Source organism: Scyliorhinus canicula, chromosome 9, assembly GCF_902713615.1.
Source record: "Scyliorhinus canicula chromosome 9, sScyCan1.1, whole genome shotgun sequence".
Classification (NCBI taxonomy): domain Eukaryota; kingdom Metazoa; phylum Chordata; class Chondrichthyes; order Carcharhiniformes; family Scyliorhinidae; genus Scyliorhinus; species Scyliorhinus canicula.
In genome coordinates, this window is record NC_052154.1 from 186,984,602 (window position 1) to 187,004,032 (window position 19,431).

At 51.7% G+C, this 19,431-nt stretch overlaps 1 protein-coding gene across 1 annotated transcript in view; it reads left to right on the forward strand.

Annotated features, from left to right (window-relative positions):
* The first annotated feature begins 9,806 nt into the window (after window positions 1-9,806).
* slc5a12 (solute carrier family 5 member 12) overlaps window positions 9,807-19,431 on the forward strand; it is an 81,080-nt gene continuing 71,455 nt past the window's right edge. Inside the window, exon 1 of the mRNA XM_038808320.1 lies at window positions 9,807-10,246. Coding sequence (XP_038664248.1) covers window positions 9,887-10,246 — 360 coding nt within the window. The 5' untranslated portion in view covers window positions 9,807-9,886. The remainder of the gene's footprint in view (window positions 10,247-19,431) is intronic.

Below are 19,431 nucleotides of genomic sequence, written 5' to 3' on the forward strand. Positions count from 1 at the left end.
GAGGAGTGCAGCTGTAACAACACTCAAGAAGCTTGACACCTTCCAGGACAAAGCATTGATTGTTCCCCATCCATCGCCTTAAACATCTACTTCCCTCCTTCACCACTGGCGCACATTGGTGTGTGCCATCTACAAAATGCACTGCAGAAAATCTACAATGCTCCTTTGACTGTCCATTTGGAATTCATAACTTCTACCACCTAGAAGGTCAAAGGCAGAAGATGCGTGGGAACACCGCTACCTGCAGGTTGCTGTCCAAGCCACACAACATTCCGACTTGGAAATACGTGGCTGTTTCTTCACTGTCACTGGGTCAAATTCCTTCAACTCCCTTCTCAACAGCACTTTAGGTGTAACTAACCTAAGGAACTACAGCGGTTCAAGAAGGCAGCACACCATCACTTTTCTGAGAGCAATTAGGGATGGGCAATAAAAATGTTGGCCCAGCCAGCAACGTCCACATCCCTTGAAAGAATGCAAAAATGGTGGGATTTTCCGCCCCCCCCCCCCTTCCCCTGGCGAAGGCAGCCCGACATTGGCCAGCGGCAGGATCTTTTCCCGTCATTTGCATCTTGTGCCGCCGGGCTACCCATGGCAGTGTGTTGCCACTGACGGCGGGGCCATAAGATCCGGCCAACGGGAATGGATGGGAAACTTCAGTCGAGAAACTGACCCTAATATTTTGCAGCACTGGCATCTCAGGAAGTTCAGTCAGTTAGGGAAAGTTTATAATTTGGAAAAAATAAAAGTACATTTGTATTCACCACGAATAAGGAGAGAGGGGTGGGATCTAAAGACAATGGAGTCAGGATCAAATGAGGTTCACCTTCAGTCTTCCGGTTTGTCATCTATCAGTTAAGTAACTGTCCTTCTATCTCTTTCCTGATAAGCATTAGTCCATGTGTCAGACATGTGTGAGTGTCAGTGAGGGTTAATTAAATTCCGACAAGAATAAATTGTTCATTGACCTGTCTGTGAGGTAACCTTGATATCAAATTCCAGACAGGAATCATTTAGTCTACTCATTGAAACATAAACAGACCTAATAATTGACAAATCAGCCACAGACAGCAGTTTAAAAGAGTTTACCAATATTTTATCATGGTGCTGCCATCAGAAAAACACATTGCAATTAACCTAAAGCAGTTTGTGAGTGTAATAAAACTCCCCAAACTGATATTCTTCTATTTTTGTCTTTTGGATGTAGTGTTAAAGCAAAGTAATATCCGCCTGTCAAATGTAAAACAATCCATTGTCGAAGGAGAGCAATAAAGATCTTTCAGAGTCATGTCAACATGTATCCTTAATGAACTGGACCAAATGTTGTCTGTCGCCCCTTGTGGACACAACATTCCAGGTTCGCCTCTATAACTGCAGTGGCTGCATATAAACGAGTAATCCATTGGTTGCGAAGTACTTTGGGGTGTCCTGAAGGTGTGAAAAGTGTTGCATGAGTGGAATTAGTGAGTCATATTCGGCTGAGGCGCCCAGAAGATCCCAACAAACTTTAAGAGAATTAATCTGCTGTGAGGGTGGTGGAAATGTATATCGTACATACCCTTATGATGATGTATCAGTGAGAGGAGTTCACACGTAAGCTGGGAGTTTGTCATACCATGTGGAAAGTGACATTTGGGAGGTTTAAAAAAATGTTTTGGTGATGTGGAAGCCATCCCTAATTGACCTTTAGAAGGTGGTGGCGGTTAACCGCCTGCTTGAACCTCTGCAGTCCATGTGGTGGTGTTTGCATTGAGTCCTGAGAGGGAAGGGCGATCCTGGGTGATTAGAACATAGAACATTACAGCGCAGTACAGGCCCTTCGGCCCTCGATATTATGCCGACCAATGAAACCAATCTAAAGCCCATCTACACTACTCCATTATCATCCATATGTTTATCCAATGAGCATTTAAATGCCCTTAGTGTTGGTGAGTCCACTACTGTTGCAGGCAGGGCATTCCATGCCCTTACTACTCTCTGAGTAAAGAACCTACCTCTGATATCTGTCCTATATCTATCTACCCTCAATTTTAAGCTATGTTGCCCCGTGCTAGCCATCACCATCTGAGGAAAAAGGCTCTCACTGTCCACCCTATCTAATCTTCTGATCATCTTGTATCCCTCTATTAAGTCACCTCTTAACCTTCTTCTCTCTAACAAAAACAGCCTCAAGTCCCTCGGCCTTTCCACATAAGATCTTCCCTCCATACCAGGCAACATCCTGGTAAATCTCCTCTGCACCCTTTCCAATGCTTCTACATCCTTCCTATAATGCGGCAATTAATGCACACAATACTCCAAATGCGGCCGCACCAGAATTTTGTACAGCTGCAACATGACCTCATGGCTCCGAAACTCAATCCCTCTACTAATAAAAGCTAACACACCGTACGCATTCTTAACAACCTTATCAACCTGGGTGACAACTTTCAGTTATCTACGTACATGGACACCGAGATCTCTCTGCTCATCCACTCTACCAAGAATCTTACCATTTGCCCAGTACTCTGTATTCCTGTTACTCCTTCCAAACTAAATCACCTCACACTTTTCTGCGTTAAACTCCATTTGCCACCTCTCAGCCCAGCTCTGCAGCTTATCTATGTCCCTCTGTAACCTGCAACATCCTTCTGCACTGTCCACAACTCCACCGACTTCAGTGTCATCCGCAAATTTACTCACCCATCCTGCTACGCTCTCCTCCAGGTAATTTATAAAAATGACACAAACAGCAGTGGCCCCAAAGGGGCTGGTGGGGGGGTAGCCACAAGGGGCAAATGCGATGTTCCTAGGAAGGCGTGGGAGCTACTCCAGGGCGGGCCACCACTGGGGTAACATTGACGGGGTGGGGGTGTTATGGTTTGCACCATGAGAGAAGAAAAACACTAAAGCTGAGTGAACAACAGCACCACTAACATATGTCACCCATCCTCAAGCTGCAATCCACAGTTGTAGGGCCTGAGTAGTGTAGAAGGGCTCTGCTACTGATCCGGAAGACTGGCCATCAGGTGGGACGACCCTCTCGATCACCCGCTGCCTCGGCTTGTTTAAGGCGAGTTTGGCCATAATCAGGAACAGGTTCACGAGGAGATCCTCCTCTTTCCCCCACTGGACCATTAACATTCCTGAGCCTCTCTGCATGTGCCGATTATGCCCATTCAGTTAGTTGGGCGATATATGATTTTGCTACTTATTGGGCTCACTGATGAACCTTTTCAGCGATGAGCCCCCATTCACTAAAGCCCACGGCTTGCAATCAGCATTCTCTGATAGGGCCAGCAGAGCTTCTGCACCCAATATAAAAGGCAAAGGTTTTTGAGCTCACCAGGTCACCCTGTTCCAACATGTGTGTTGCAGTGGCCTTCCCCAACACTGCCCCACCCCACCCCCTCTGGGAGGTCTGCGCACAGGGCCATTCAGTTCAGCATGGCCCTTAAGGGAGACCTGAGGGCCACTAGGTTCTCCAAGGTAGATGCTCACCTTTGTCTCTGAGTTGCGAGAGGCTCATGTGGGATCTTAGCCAGTGTGGCTGAGAGTAAGGGAGTGGAGCTCAGTGAGAAGGTGCTCATAGCAGTGAATGGCCATCAGTGGTATGCTCCATGACTTGAATGGGCAATGGGTCAGAGCAACAGCAGGACTCCTCAGTGCTCACCTCCTGTTTCCTTTCTTTCAGCTATTGCAAATATACAATCATGGAACCTGTGGAGTTGGCTGTCATCTTACTAGCTATGGCACAGGAGAGGCGACACTGGCATCAACGCGTGGCTGCAGCGGCAGAAGCAGCACCCTGAGGAGGAAGGGGTGGCCTGGTCTGCTCAGCTGCCAAAGGCTGCAGCACACAAAGCCAGGTCAGAGTATGCCGATGGCAGATACGTTACCTGTAGATGAGTGAGAACCGTGTGCAGGAGGAGACTGTGGATGTCCCGGTGGACAGTTGTCCACCTTTGCCAGGTTATTCCGGAGTTGGTGCCACATGGGCTCAGAGTTTGCCCACTTCCTGCCGCCCTGAAGGTTACAGCCGCCCTGAACGTAAGTGGCTCGTTTCAGGGTTGCACCGTCAGGTGGCATTTCCTCGTCCACCACAAATAAGTGGCGGGATCAGGCTAGCTAAGGTACCAGGGACTTAGGGTCCGCTCACATTTCTGGATTCCCCCCAAGTCCTCCAGGACTACGTGCTCCCTTCATGAACCGTAAGAGATTCCACACTCTGAATGTCCAGATCGTCTGCGACAGTGCCAAACACATCCTGCAAGTGTCTGCCCGGTTCCCAGGAAGCGTTCCATGACATTTACATCCTTGGCCGCTCTCAGGTCCCGCACCTGTTTGATGGAGCTCAGGGCTACAGAATTAGTGCCTCAGGAGCAAGGGGTACCCCCAACAAGATGTGGCTGATGGCGCCTGTGCAGAGGCCACAGACCGAAGCAAAGACTCATTTACAACGGGGCTTATGCTGCAACGTGCATGTTGGTGGAGCAAACATCAGCATCCTTGAGATTTATATCCCACAGAGGGCCCGTCCATAATTGCCCTTGAGTTAAGAATCAACCACACTGCTGTGGATCTGGAGTCACATGTATGCCAGACTAGCTGAGGACAACAGATATCCTTCCCGAAAGGACATTAATGAACCAGATGGGGTTTTACAAGTAGGAACTTCATGTTCATCATTAGACTTTTAATTCCAGTTTTTAATTGAATTCAGTTTTCACCATCTGCCGTGGTAGGATTTGAACCCGGATCCCAGATCATTTCTGGATCTCTGGGTTACTAACCCAGTGACAATACCACTAGACCACTGCCTCCCAATCATTGTGGTGTTGTGTGCTGTGCGCTGTGCTCTCCATAACTTGGCACTGCAATGGGGCGAGGAACTGGCACAGCAGGAAGTAGACAACAGGCAAATCTCCTCAGATGAGGAAGACGTCGAGGAGGCCGCCTATGGGAAAACCCCGGTGGAGGCAGAAGGCCTACGGCGGTGGAAGAACCCGAATGGGGCACAAGGTTAGAGACGCCCTGACAGCGTCTCACTTCAAGGTTGACCAGGACTAGGGTGGGCACTGATGTCCCACAATGGCGGGTAGGCCTTCTTCCCTGTGTGTTGTCAGCAGGACGACAGCCCTAATATTGCTCTTTTCATGGGCAGGCTGCAGGTACCCAAGGACCGTACGATGCAGGAGGATGCTGAATTGCAGGGAGGTGAGAGCTTGTTCCTCAGAGATCTCCAGCAAATGTGACTGATGCCTGATGGAAGGTGATTGATCAGGGTAATTTCACGGGGTTGAGAAGCGGAATGACACATCTCTGCTGATATAGGCTCCTCCGAAGTTAGGATGCCATTGAGATTCTGTACTACTGGTTTAAATTGAACAGCTCTCACAAGGCTTTAGCCGCTGGCTTCCTCACACTGCAATATCAGGCTTCCCCATATGAATGCCTTGGCAACTGTGGAGGGGGGAGGGGAGGTTTCCTGATTACCAGGGTGACACCATCATTACTATGTCATGTCATCATGAGGGAAGGTCAAACAATTGGCTGACATCCTGACAGACAGTAGATAGAGGCAATGCCGGCAATGGCCATCCAGCCTAGATGCAAAGATGGAAGGGCATGCAGCAATAAAATCAGAGCGGGGAGGCACTAGGCAGGTGCAAAAAGCACCGCATGGACTCACCAAGGGTCCTTAGGCAATACTTTCCAAACTCATGCCCACTACCATCTGGAAGGACAAGGGCAGAAGGTGCATGAGAACACCACCACCTGGAGGTTCCCTTCCAAGTCACTCACCATCCTGACTTGGAAATATCCGCCATTCCTTACCTGTTGCTGCGTCAAAATCCTGGAACTGCCTCCCTAATAACAAAATGGGTGCACCTACTACACCACATGGACTGCAAGAAGGCAGCTCACCACCTAAAGGGCAATTAGGGATGGGCAACAAATGTTGGCCTGGCCAGCGAAGCCCACATCCCGTAAGAATTAATTTTTTAAAAAATGAATTCCGAATATGACGGCTAACATCATCCATTCCCACTCTGTGATACTATGAGGCGCAGATTCTTGTGCCGGGTTTTACAGGGATTTTCTCGCCGGCTCTGCTGGTGAGTTACCCACCGCTATTTAATGACGCTTAGTCACTTTTTTGGGACCTGGGGAGTTTCTCACTAGCTTAACCCACACTTAGAATTTTTTAAAGCATTGCGGAGCTGACTTCAGAGATCGGGGCGCCATTTTGAAAGGGTGCCCCCGATCTTTAAATGAGCTTGTGGGTCCCCCCCCCCCCCCCCCCCCAACGCATCGGCAATGTCACCCCCTCACACATAGACACTACCTCACATCTCCCAAGTGAGGACACTGCGCCATGGGGTTCCCCCCTCTTTAGGCCCCCCAACCCCCCTTACAGCACCTTTTCCCTTCTAGAACCCCACCCATCACTCCTCCAACCTCCCGGAGGCCTCTACCTATCTGCCCTGCACTCTCCCACTATTGAAACCACCACTTCAACCTAATTTCATGGGCATGGCCCCCCTCACCCCCTGGCACTGTCACCCTGGCACTGAGGAACTCTTGCACTGCCATCCAGGCAGTGCTCCTGCTGGCTTGGGAGTGCCATCTGGGCAATGCCAGAGTGGCAGTGCCAAGGTACCCATGTTTCAGGGGGAGGGCCAGGGAGCCATGCCCATTACCCATCGTTGCTTGTTTCGCTCCCAACAGCGTCGCCAATACTGTTGCTAATATTAATGATGTTGGTGAACCACAAGCCTTCCCTTATATTGATCAATGACCACACAACCAGTTAGTTAGTTCAAAAGACGGTTTATTTACAGACACAAGAGTTACCTTGACATGCAAACACAGTATCTACTATGAGTTAAACTACACCTATCAGCTACAATAACCTATACTTAACTTCAGGGCAACCGGCACTGTGCAAATGGACAAGGCCTTTATCTGGAGTTCACTTGGCTGGTTCGAAGAAAGCGGCTCTTTCTCTGCTGGGCTCATCCATCAGGTAGCGATCGTTCATCTTGAACTTGGTTAGCTGTCCCTGCTGCAATTGGTTTGGCACAGGCCGGATCCAAGAGACAGAACCCATGGCTCTATTCTCTTTTATCCCTCTGGGATTTTGCGCTCTTTGGGGCGGTCCATAACCTTGGACCCAATAGTTCGACAGGGCTCTGATCACTGTCTTCAATTTCGGCCAATAAAGGGGCGGGTGCCTTGGTAGCTGGGCAGGTCCTCAGAGGTCATTGACCTTGGCAGTTGGGCTTTCTGAGTGAAGGGAGTGGTGCCGATCAGTCTGTGGTTGTACCGGTTGCTTGATTGGAGTTCTATTATCCTGGGAAAATGGGCCATTAAAATGCAAACGAGCAGGGGGGTTTCGATCAGGTCTGGTTACCTGTGTTTCAAATACACATCAGCTCTGTATCTATCCGGGTCCTAGGTTGGCCATAATTCCCATGGTCCTTTGCAGATGGCCATCTTAGATGGCTACACCATATCACCCAGGGATCACCGATGGCCCGGGATACTCCCCTGGGTGCCGTTCCGCCTGGTCCATGTTTGTGTGGACCAGCACTAATTGGTGCCCGGCTGCAGCCTCCCTGGGGATGCCAGAGAATCGAGGGAGGCCGGTGGATCCCGCGCAGGTAGGCCGTAAGATCTACTTCCGTGAGCGTCATTTGGTCCCGCCCATTTGAGGCGGGGTTCCGACTTCGACATCTCGCGGGACTCCAGCGAATCGCGCGAGGCGTGGAGGCTGTTGGAAGGCTCGCTGAAGGGCTTTCCCGAGATTCTCCAGCAGCGTTGTGCTCTTCCTTGAGCAATCCGGACGGTGTTGCTGGTGGCGCTGACCGGTTCTGCCTCCTGCGCCCAGGTACGACGAACGGCGGCAGCTGGCAGCCTCCTTCCCATGCTGGGGTACAGGGTCCCCCTCCTTTCCACCATGGTGTCCATGAGGGTCTCCAACTCGACGTCGATGAAATGGGGTGCTGCTTGTCTTGCTGCTATTTTTTTGTCCGGGATGGTGTGTGTGGGGAGTGAAGTGTATATATGGCTGCAACTTGGCAGCCTCCTGAATGTCAATCGCAAAACCGGCTAATCCGGCACCGTTTCTCATTGGAATCGATTGCATACCACGTGTGAGCAGGAGTAAGATCCTTTATGGTAGCAGAATCGGTCCAGGTGCAGTGCCAGTTTTTCTGTCGTGAAAGTCCACGAATTCTGCATTGGCGTCAAACATAGTCTCAGAAACAGAGAATCCCGCCCTGGATGTCTGAAATGAGAAGAATTGATTCTTCATCCAAAAGCATCAGTGATTCTATACGAAGCTCCTATCGGTCTCAGTCCAACGTCACATCTGACCTCTTTCATGTCCATCACACTGGCTTCATCATCGTCAACTACTTTACCCACTATATTATTTGACGGTGGCATAGTGGTTAGCACTGCTGCCTCACTGCACCAGGTACATGGGTTTGTTTCCGGCCTTGGGTGACTGTGCGGAGTTTGCACGTTCTCCCCATGTCTGCATGGGTTTCCTCCGGGTGCTCCAGTTTCCTCCCATAGTCCAAAGATGGGCCGTTTAGGTGGATTGGCCTTGCTAAATAAATTAGGTGAGGTTACAGGGATACGGTGGGGGAGTGGGCTGAGGTAGGGGGTTCTTTCAGAGGGTCGGTGCAGACTTGATTAACCAAATGCACTCTAGGCATTCTATGGAATCTAACTGTCGCACATTTTAACAGAATAAAAGAAAAACTTACAGGCCCCGAACATCAGCAAGCTCACTTGGAATTGGTAATGGACCAATGTACTGGATATTTCCTGGAGCAGGAGGAGGGAGGAGGAGGTAGGGTGAGGAGGAGGAGGGAGGAGGAGGTAGGAGGGGAGGGTGAGGAGGAGGTGGAGCAGGAGGGGGAGGGAGGAGGAGGTAGGAGGTGGAGGGTGAGGAGGAGGTGGAGGGGGATGCTCCGCGGGGGGGGGGGAGGTAGGAGGGGAGGGTGAGGAGGGGGAGGAGTGAGGGGGTGGGGTGAGGGGGTGGAGTGAGGGGGTGGAGGGTTAGGGGAGGGAGGAGGAGGTAGGAGGGGAGGGTGAGGAGGGGGAGGAGTGAGGGGGAGTTGGAGCAGGAGGAAGGAGGAGGAGGTAGGAGAGGGAGGGTGAGGAGGAGGTGGAGGGGGCAGCTCCGCCTGGGGGGAGGGGGCAACTCCGCCTGGGGGGAAGGGGCAGCTCCACTGGGGGGGGGAGGGGCAGCTCCGCCTGGGGGGGGGGGGGCAGCTCCGCCGGGGGGGGGAGGGGCAGCTCCGCCTGGGGAGGGGGGAGGGGCAGCTCTGCCGGGGGGGGGAGGGGCAGCTCTGCTGGGGGGGGAGGGGCAGCTCCGCGGGGGGGGGGGGTGGAGGGGGAGCTCCTAGGGGGGGGGCAGCTCCTGGGGGGGGGGAGGGGCAGCGCCGCCTGGGGGGAGGGGGAGGGGCAGCTCCGCGGGGGAGGGGAGGGGCAGCTCCGCCTGGGGGGAGGGGGAGGGGCAGCTCCGCGGGGGGGGAGGGGCAACTCCGCCTGGGGGGAGGGGCAGCTCCGCGGGGGGGGAGGGGCAGCTCTGCCTGGGGGGGAGGGGGAGGGGCAGCTCCTCGGGGGAGGGGCAGCTCCTGGGGGGGGGGGGGGGGCAGCTCCGCCTGGGGGGAGGGGGAGGGGGAGGGGCAGTTCTGGCTGGTGGGGGGGAGGGGGAGGGGCAGCTCCTGGGGGGGAGGGGCAGCTCCTGGGGGGGGGGGGGCAGCTCCGCCTGGGGGGAGGGGGGGAGGGGCAGCTCTCGCGCATGCTCGGAGGCGGAGTTTGCGTTCCCGCCCGGGGTAAATGCGCGGGAACCGGGAGCAGCTACGCGGAGAGGGGAAGCCGCAAAATGTCCAAATTCCTCAACCCCAGCGTGGACACCTTCACGGTCTGGGACTACCTGGTCTTCGCCTTGCTCTTCATCATCTCCGCGGGCATCGGCGTCTTCTTCGCCATCAAGGAGCGGCACCGCAACGTGGACACGCGCGAGTACCTGAGCGGCGGGCGGCGGTTGAGCTTCGGGCCGGTGGGCCTGTCCCTCACCACCAGCTTCATGTCGGCCATCACCGTGCTGGGCGGCCCGGCCGAGGTCTACCGCAACGGCGCCGCCTTCGTCCTCTTCTCCTTCTCCTACATCTCCGTGGTGATCATCACGGCCTACGTCTACCTACCCATCTTCTACCGCTCCGGCATCGCCAGCACCTACGAGGTGAGAGGGGGGCTCGGGCCCCCCACCCCAGGGCCCCCCAACACTGCCAACCCGGGGTCCCCAACACCGCCACCCCGGGGTCCCCAACACCGCCACCCCGGGGTCCCCAACACCGCCACCCCGGGGTCCCCAACACCGCCACCCCGGGGTCCCCAACACCGCCACCCCGGGGTCCCCAACACCCCCACCCCGGGGTCCCCAACACCGCCACCCCGGGTCACCCAATACCCACCACCCGGGATCACCCAATACCCCCCACCCGGGGTCACCCAATACCCCCCACCTGGGGCACCCCAACCCCGGGGTCCCCAACACCCCCACCCCGGTGTCCCCAACACCGCCACCCCGGGTCACCCAATACCCACCACCCGGGATCACCCAATACCCCCCACCCGGGGTCACCCAATACCCCCCACCTGGGGCACCCCAACCCCGGGGTCCCCAACACCCCCAGCTTGGGGTCCCCAACACCCCCACCCCGGGTCCCCAACACCCCCACCCCGGGGTCCCCAACACCGCCACCCCGGGTCACCCAATACCCACCACCCGGGGTCGCCCAATACCCCCCCACCCGGGGCACCCCAACCCCGGGGTCCCCAACACCCCCACCCTGGGGTCCCCAACACCCCCACCCCGGGTCACCCAATACCCCCCACCTGGGGTCCCCAATGCCCCCACCCTGGGGTCCCCCACCCGGGGCACCCCAACTCCAGGGTCCCCAATGCCCCCACCCCGGGGTCCCCAACACCCCCACCCCGGGACAGCCCCACCCCGGGGTCCCCAACACCGCCACCCCGGGGTCCCCAACACCCCCACCCCGGGGTCCCCAACACCCCCACCCCGGGGTCCCCAACACCGCCACCCCGGGTCACCCAATACCCACCACCCGGGATCACCAAATACCCCCCACCCAGGGTCACCCAATACCCCCCACCTGGGGCACCCCAACCCCGGGGTCCCCAACACCCCCACCTTGGGGTCCCCAACACCCCCACCCCGGGGTCCCCAACACCCCCACCCCGGGGTCCCCAACACCGCCACCCCGGGTCACCCAATACCCACCACCCGGGGTCACCCAATACCCCCCCACCCGGGGCACCCCAACCCCGGGGTCCCCAACACCCCCACCCTGGGGTCCCCAACACCCCCACCCCGGGTCACCCAATACCCCCCACCTGGGGTCCCCAATGCCCCCACCCCGGGGTCCCCCACCCGGGGCACCCCAACTCCAGGGTCCCCAATGCCCCCACCCCGGGGTCCCCAACACCCCCACCCCGGGACAGCCCCACCCCGGGGTCCCCAACACCCCCACCCTGGGGTCCCCAACACCCCCACCCCGGGACAGCCCCACCCTGGGTCCCCAAACACCCCACCCCGGGGTCTCCCAACACCCCCACCCTGGGGTCTCCCAACACCCCCACCCTGGGGTCCCCAACACCCCCACCCTGGGGTCCCCAACACCCCCACCCTAGGGTCCCCAACACCCCCACCCTGCCCCCCCCCAACACTCACACCCCGGGCTCCCCAAGACCCCCACCCCGGGGCCCCCAAGACCCTACCCCGGGGTCCCCAAGATCCCCACCCCGGGGTCCCCACGACATCTGCCACCCCATAAGTCACTGGAGCAGAAGGAGGCCATTCGGGCCATCAGTCTGCTCTGTCCTTCAATAAGATTATGTCTGCTGTAATCCTCAGCACCGCTTTCCCGCCTTGTCCTCGTCATCCTTTATTCCATCACTGATTAAAAATCTGTCCATCCCAGCCTTGGGTGTACTAAACGACCCAGCCTCTACAGCCCAATCCGGTAAAGAATTCCACAGATCCAATACCCTCCAGAAGACAGAATCATTGAATGCACAGTGCGGAAGGAGGTTATTCGGCCCATTGTGTCCTGATGTGGGGTACATTGGCGAGACCATGCAGACGCTGCAACAATGGATGAACGGACATCGCGCGACAATCACCAGAAAGGAATGTTCCCTTCCAGTCGGGGAACACTTCTGAATCGACGCAGGCTGGGAGGGCCGAAGGGCCTGTTCCCGTGCTGTAATTTTCTTTGTTCTTTATTGAGTCTGCACTTGGAAAGAGCACCCTAGTTAATCCCACACATCCACCCTATCCCAGTAACTCCACCTAACCTTTTGGACACTTAAGGGAAATTTTACATGGCCAATCAACCTGACCGTGACCTGCACATAGGAGCAGAATTAAGCCATTCAGCCCACCCAGTCTGCTCTGCCATTCAATCATGGCTGACATGTTTGTCATCCCTTCCAGGAAGAATACCTCCTCCTCTCAATGGGGGTCGAGATTGCTGTTCTGAAGGCTGGCTAGTTGAGGTTGCGCGGTTGTTTGAAGGTAAGTAGTGGGAATGGCCTTGGTAAGATGTTCGTCTTCATCGATGACGTGTTGAAGGCTCCGAATAAGATGTTCCGCTCCGGGGAAGTACTGGATGACAAAGGGTACTCTGACCATGACACCACAGAACCCTGCCATGGCAACCTCTGCAAGACGTGTCAGATCATCGACAAGGATACCATCACACGTGAGAACACCACCCACCAGGTACACAACACAGACTCATGCCACTCGGCCAATGTTATCTACCTCATACAGTACAGGAAAGGATGTCCCGAGGTGGGGTACATTGGCGAGACCATGCAGACGCTGCAACAATGGATGAACGGACATCGCGTGACAATCACCAGGCAGGAATGTTCCCTTCCAGTCGGGGAACACTTCAGCAGCCAAGGGCATTCAGCCTCTGAACTTCGGATAAGCGTTCTCCACGGTGGCCTTCATTATGCACGACAATGTCGAATTGCCGAGCAGTAACTCCGCATGCATGAGAACGGCCTCAACCGGGACCTTGGATTCATGCCTCACTACCACCCCCCACCATCTGGCCTGGGCTGCAAAATCCTACCAACTGTCCTGGCTTGAGACAATTCGCACCTCTTTAACCTGTTATCCCTCCCTCCAGTCATACCGTCTGGACCTGTAAAGACGTAGTTACCTGCAAAGTCTCGCATTCAAAGTATCATCTTGCATCGTTGGCTTTGTCTATTTGTGTTTATGTATCCTACCTCTACACTCAACTGATGAAGGAGCTACGCTCTGAAAGCTAGTGATTCCAAATAAACCTGTTGGACTTTAACCTGGTGTTGTAAGACTTCTTGTTGTGACTCTTAAATGGCCCAGGACTTAATTCAAGGGCAATTTGGGATGGGGCAATAAATGGCTGATCAGCCTTCTACAAACTATGCAGCGAGTGCTTGACAACAAGTCATCAGTCATGATCTCATTGAATGGTGGGGATGGGCCATATAGGCTACCTCTGCTCCTTGGTCTTATGACGCCTCTAGCCAAGCTGCTCCAGTACAGCTACAACACTGGTATCTACCCGGCAATGTGGAAAATTGCTCATGTATGCTCGGTACGCAGAAAGCAGGACAAATCTAACCCAGCCAACTGCCATTCCCATCAGTCTACTCTCGATCATTAGTAAAGCGATGGAAGCGATTATCAATAGCCCTATCAAGCAGCACTTGCTTAGCAATAACCAGCTCACTCCTGGTTTCCGTCAAGGTCATCAGCTCCTGACCTAATTACGGCCTTGGTTCAAACGTGGACAAAGACAAATTCCAGAAGTGAGGTGAGAGTAACGGCCCTTGACATCAAGGCAGCCTTTGGTTGAGTGTGGCATCAAGGAGGCCTACAAAACTGGAGTCAATGGGAATCGGGGAAAAACTCACGGCTGGCTGAAGTTGTACCTGGCACAATGGAAGATGGTTATAGTTGGAGGTCAATTATTTCAGCTCCATGACATCACTGCAGGAGTTTTTCAGGGTAGCGTTCTCAGCCCAATCATCTTCAGCTGCTTCATCAATGACCTGACTCGTCAGATACTGAAGCAGCCCATGTCCAAATGCAGCAAGAACTGGACAATATCCAGATTGGGCTGGCTATTAACAAGTAATATTAGTGTCACACAAGTGCCAGACAACGACCATCTCCCAACAAGAAAGAATCTAACTATTACCCATGAAATTCAATGGCATTACCATCACTGAATCCCCCACATCAACATCCTGGAGGTCACCATTAGCCAAAAACTTAACTGGACTAGCCATAACCTGGAATGAAGAACTTGTCATATGAGGAAAGGTCGAGGACTCTGGGTCTGTACATGTTGGGGTTTAGAAGGATGAGGGGGGGATCTTATTGAAAATTAAAGGATACTGCGAGACCTGGATAGAGTGGACGTGGAGAGAATATTTCCACTTGTAGGAAAAACTAGAACCAGAGGACACAATCTCAGACTGAAGGGACAATCCTTTATAACTGAAATGAAGAGGAATTTCTTCAGCCAGAGGGTGGTGAATCTGTGGAACTCTTTACCGCAGAAGGCTGTGGAGGCCAAATCACTGAGTGTCTTTAAGACAGAGATAGAAAGGTTCTTGATTAATAATGGGATCAGGGATTATGGGGAGAAGGCCGGTGAAAGGGGATGAGAAAATATCAGCCATGATTGAATGGCGGAGCAGACCTCATGGGCCGTGGCCTAATTCTGCTCCTATGTCTTATGGTCTTAGAATCTTGTGGCGACAAAAGCAGATCAAAGACTTGGAATTCTGCAGCGAGTAACTCGCCTCCTGACTTTCCAAAGCCTGTCCACCATCTAACAAGGCAGGACTGTGATAGAACACTCTCCACTTGCCTGGATGAGTGCAGCTCCAGTAATAGTCAAGAAGCTTAACACTATCCAGGACAGAGTAGTCCGCTTGATTGCTGCCCCTTCCACAAACATTCACTCCCTCCATAGTGGTAGCTGTATGTACCATCCGCAGGATGCAGGAACTTATCAAGACTTCTTGGACCGCACCTTCCAAACCTGTGACCACACCTTCCAAACCTGTGACCACTACCACCTCGAAGGATAAGGGCAGCAGATAACTGGAAACACTACCACCTGGAGGTTCCCTCTAAATTACTCACCAGCCTCACTTGGAAATGTATTACCATTTCTTCATTGTTGCTGGGTCAAAATCCTGGAACTCCCTCCCTAACACTACTGTGGGTGTACCTACACATCAGGGACTGCCACAGTCAAGAAGGCAGTACACCACTACTTTGAAGGGCAATTGGGAATTTCCTGATAAAATCCTGGCCTAGCTAGCGACCTCCATAAATGATCTTTGAAAAAGTTAGAATACAGGTAAGTGGACAGTTTGCAAAAGACCATTTCAAAATCATCCGTTGAGGACTGGACTGATGTAATTCTTAAGTTATTCCAAAGAGTTGAAGGAAGAGAACAAACTTTAAAACTTCAGGTGGAGAAGGTACTTGTGGTGCTCAAAAAGAAGCGGAGAAACAAAAGAGGATTAAAAAATTCGGCAATTTTAAACCAAGCAGGATTACAATCTTCTTCTGAGAGAACATGAGAAGCATCTTAACAACATTCTTGAACTGGCGAATGGAGATTTTGACCAGAGAAGAAATGAGATGTCAGCGCACAAAAATGCAATTTTGATTTTTCTAAATTGAATTGATGAATTTACAGCATTTGAGTTTGGAAAAGAGCTTGAAAATAGAATTATGCCTACAGTTAATGAACAGGATGATTGGACTGTAGACCTAATTGAAACTTTCTTTGTTGTGTTACAAACTGGGAAGAAGAAGGAAAAGCAACACCAGGCTTGAACTACGAATGCAATGATGTACAAATTCTGATAATGCTGTTACTTGTATTGCCTTGTAGTTGTGGCTTGTTTTCAGAGAGAGGTGTAACAAAAGGAGTGATTGAAACCCTGGATGTGGATCCTCTGTGAAAGCATCCCAGTAAAAGCCCTGTGTGGGAGAAGATTTCCAAAGTGATCTTCAAGACTGTAGTTTGGAAAACCTTGCGTGAAAGCCAGCATTCCAGTGAGACCAGTTGGTTCACAGTGTTACAGGCATCTGGGGGAAATTAATGTGTAATCCACAGAAAATTTATTGGGTGACATCTATCACTTGGTTTCAGAATGTGGTGAGTCTCCAGATTTCACGAATTGGTTGTGTATTTACTGAGTAATAGGAGAGTGAGTATTGGATTTTGTAACTTTAATTATCCTTCTAAATCTCTATATATTTGTAAAGGTATAGCTGGGCTGAAGGAATAGTGTATTTATAATTTCTTGTTTAATATTAATTCTTTTGTTAGAAGTTAATCAGCAGTCCCACGACTTTGTTCATCCATATCTCTAAACAGAAAATTAAAGTTACAATCTATTATTCAGGGGTTCCGCTCTTGGATCTGACTGCCCTGCAGCAACATCAGCTGGGATTGTAACCATTGAAATGGCAAACTTTTTTAGGTACGGTTCGGTGTTCTGTTGATTTACTCAGTCAAATGTGTAATAAAAATGCATTGATTAACTTTACACCTGACCCCCTGCTGTAATTTCTCAAGCAATTTCCTTATCAATGTCAGCGATTTTCGACAATGCCAGAAAAATCGTATCAATTTCTTCAGAAAAGGAAAAGTATGCAAGAACTGAGAGTTGGAAGCGGTTTTGCTGATCACGTACTGCTCAACTACAAACAATTTCTATATATATATATATATATATATATCCGGAAAGCAGTGAATATTGGATCTGAGATTCTCAGTGACCCTGGTTGCTAATTTAATCTGTCAGTCTCATTTCAGCAAGGAGCTGGGATAGTTTGGTGAGTGGCTCACCGGTCTCTGAGCTACATAATCCGGTCTTTGAGCTTCACATCCGGTGTTCAAGTCTCAGGACTCGCTGGCTACAAAAGAATGCAACTATCGATAAAGGAAAGCCAGAACGTGCTGGTCCCCAGCCTGCATAAATGAGGAGGGATGGTAACAGGATGGGCACCTGGCTGTAAAACAACCCACCAAGTTCCCCTAAACAATTTGCTTGATATGGAAGTGTAAATAACCAGCATTGTGGTAACCCCATAAACCTTGGGGAAAAAACAAGAGAGGATAGAATTTCCATGCAATTAATGAATCTGGAATTGAAAACTACTCTCAGTAATGATTCTACTCATGTCCTTCACAGAAGGAAATTTGCTGTCTTAAAATGACCTGGCATACATTTTCACAGACTCAGCAATGCTGTTGACTCCTCTGTCCTCTTAAATGGCCGAGCAAGCCACTGAGTTGTAACAAACCAGACAGCCTGTGCTGGTTCAAGAAGGTGGCTCACCCCTTCCTTCTCAAGGACAATTAGGGATGGGCAACAAATACCCGCATCCCAAGGAAAGAAAGCTGCCAGGAGGGTTCATGATGGCTGTTGAATGAATCGTGGGTAATCTCAGTCATGTCCCTCGTCCTTGTGGGTTGTTGGATAGGCCCCTCAGCATGTGGTGAAATGATTTGGAGCCCATGTGTACCAGAATTTGAAATTGGGGGTCCTGTAACTAGTGCAGGACCTAGATTTGGATGTTCATCCATCTTGCAGCAGTTGGACTATTCTCCATTTACTGGTTAAGCGGAGTACCACATTAGTTGTGGCAACGAGGGACTTTTCACAGCAACTTCATTGAAGCCGACTTGTGACAAAAAGTTATTATTATTAATCAAGGTGCTGACCTGCAGTCCCTGATTTTCAGCCGCGGTCTGCCTGCTTTTTAGATGTAAAAAAGGCAGCACTGTGTTGAAGTTCCACCCAGTTCCAGTGCCAACAGGTTTGTACATGAGCATGTTTTTCAGTACACCTTTGAGAAGGTGCTTTCATGTATTTGTCTAAGCAGGTTTTCACAGGTGACACTGCATTAGAAGATGACTACTGCTGCATTTGATGTTTTCCAGTTTGTTGAACTATTGTAAACAATATTTTAGTGCTAATGGACAGCAATTATATTTGTTTTAAGCATAGCCACAAAGAACAAAGAAAAGAACAGCACAGGAACAGGCCCTTCGGCCCTCCAAGCCCGTGCCGACCATGTTGCCCGTCGAAACTAAAATCTTCTACACTTCCTGAGTCCATGTCCCTCTATTCCCATCCTATTCATGTATTTGTCAAGATGCCCCTTAAATGTCACTATCGTCCCTGCTTCCACCACCTCCTCCGGCAGTGAATTCGAGGCACCCACTACCCTCCGTGTAAAAAAACGTGCCTCGTACATCTCCTCTAAACCTTCCCCCTCTCACATTAAACCTATGCCCCCTAGTAATTGACCCCTCTACCCTCGGGAAAAGCCTCTGACTATTCACTCTGTCTATGCCCCTCATAATTATGTAGACCTCTATCAGGTCGCCCCTCAACCTCCGTCGTTCCAGTGAGAACAAACCGAGTTTATTCAACCGCTCCTCATAGCTAATGCCCTCCATACCAGGCCACATGCTGGTAAATCTCTTCTGCACCCTCTCTAAAGCCTCCACATCCTCTGGTAGTGTGGTGACCAGAATTGAACACTATACTCCAAGTGTGGCCTAACTAAGGTTCTATGCAGCTGCAAATGACTTGCCAATTCTTACACTCAATGCCCCGACCAATGAAGGCAAGCATGCCGTATGCCTTCTTGACTACCTACTCCACCTGTGTTGCCCCTTTCAGTGATCTGTGGACTTGTACACCTAGATCTCTCTGACTTTCAATACTCTTGAGGGTTCTACCATTCACTGTATATTCCCTACCTGCATTAGACCTTCCAAAATGCATGACCTCGTTTGTCCGGATTAAACTCCATCTGCCATCTCTCCGCCCAAGTCTCCAAACGATCTAAATCCTGCTGTATCCTCTGACAATACTCATCGCTATCTACAATTCCACCAACCTTTATGTCGTCTGCAAACTTACTAATTAAACCAGTTACGTTTTCCTCCAAATCATTTATATATACTACGAACAGCGAAGATCCCAGCACTGATCCCTGCGGAACACCACTAGTCACAGCCCTCCAATTAGAAAAGCACCCTTCCATTGCTACTTTCTGCCTTCTATGACCTAGCCAGTTCTGTATCCACCTTGCCAGCTCACCCCTGATCCGTGTGACTTCACCTTTTGTACCAGTCTACCATGAGGGACCTTGTCAAAGGCCTTACTGAAGTCTATATAGACAGCATCCACTGCCCTAACTGCATCAATCATCTTTGTGACCTTCTCGAAAAACTCTTATCAAGTTAGTGAGACACGACCTCCCCTTCAGAAAACCGTGCTGCCTCTCACTAA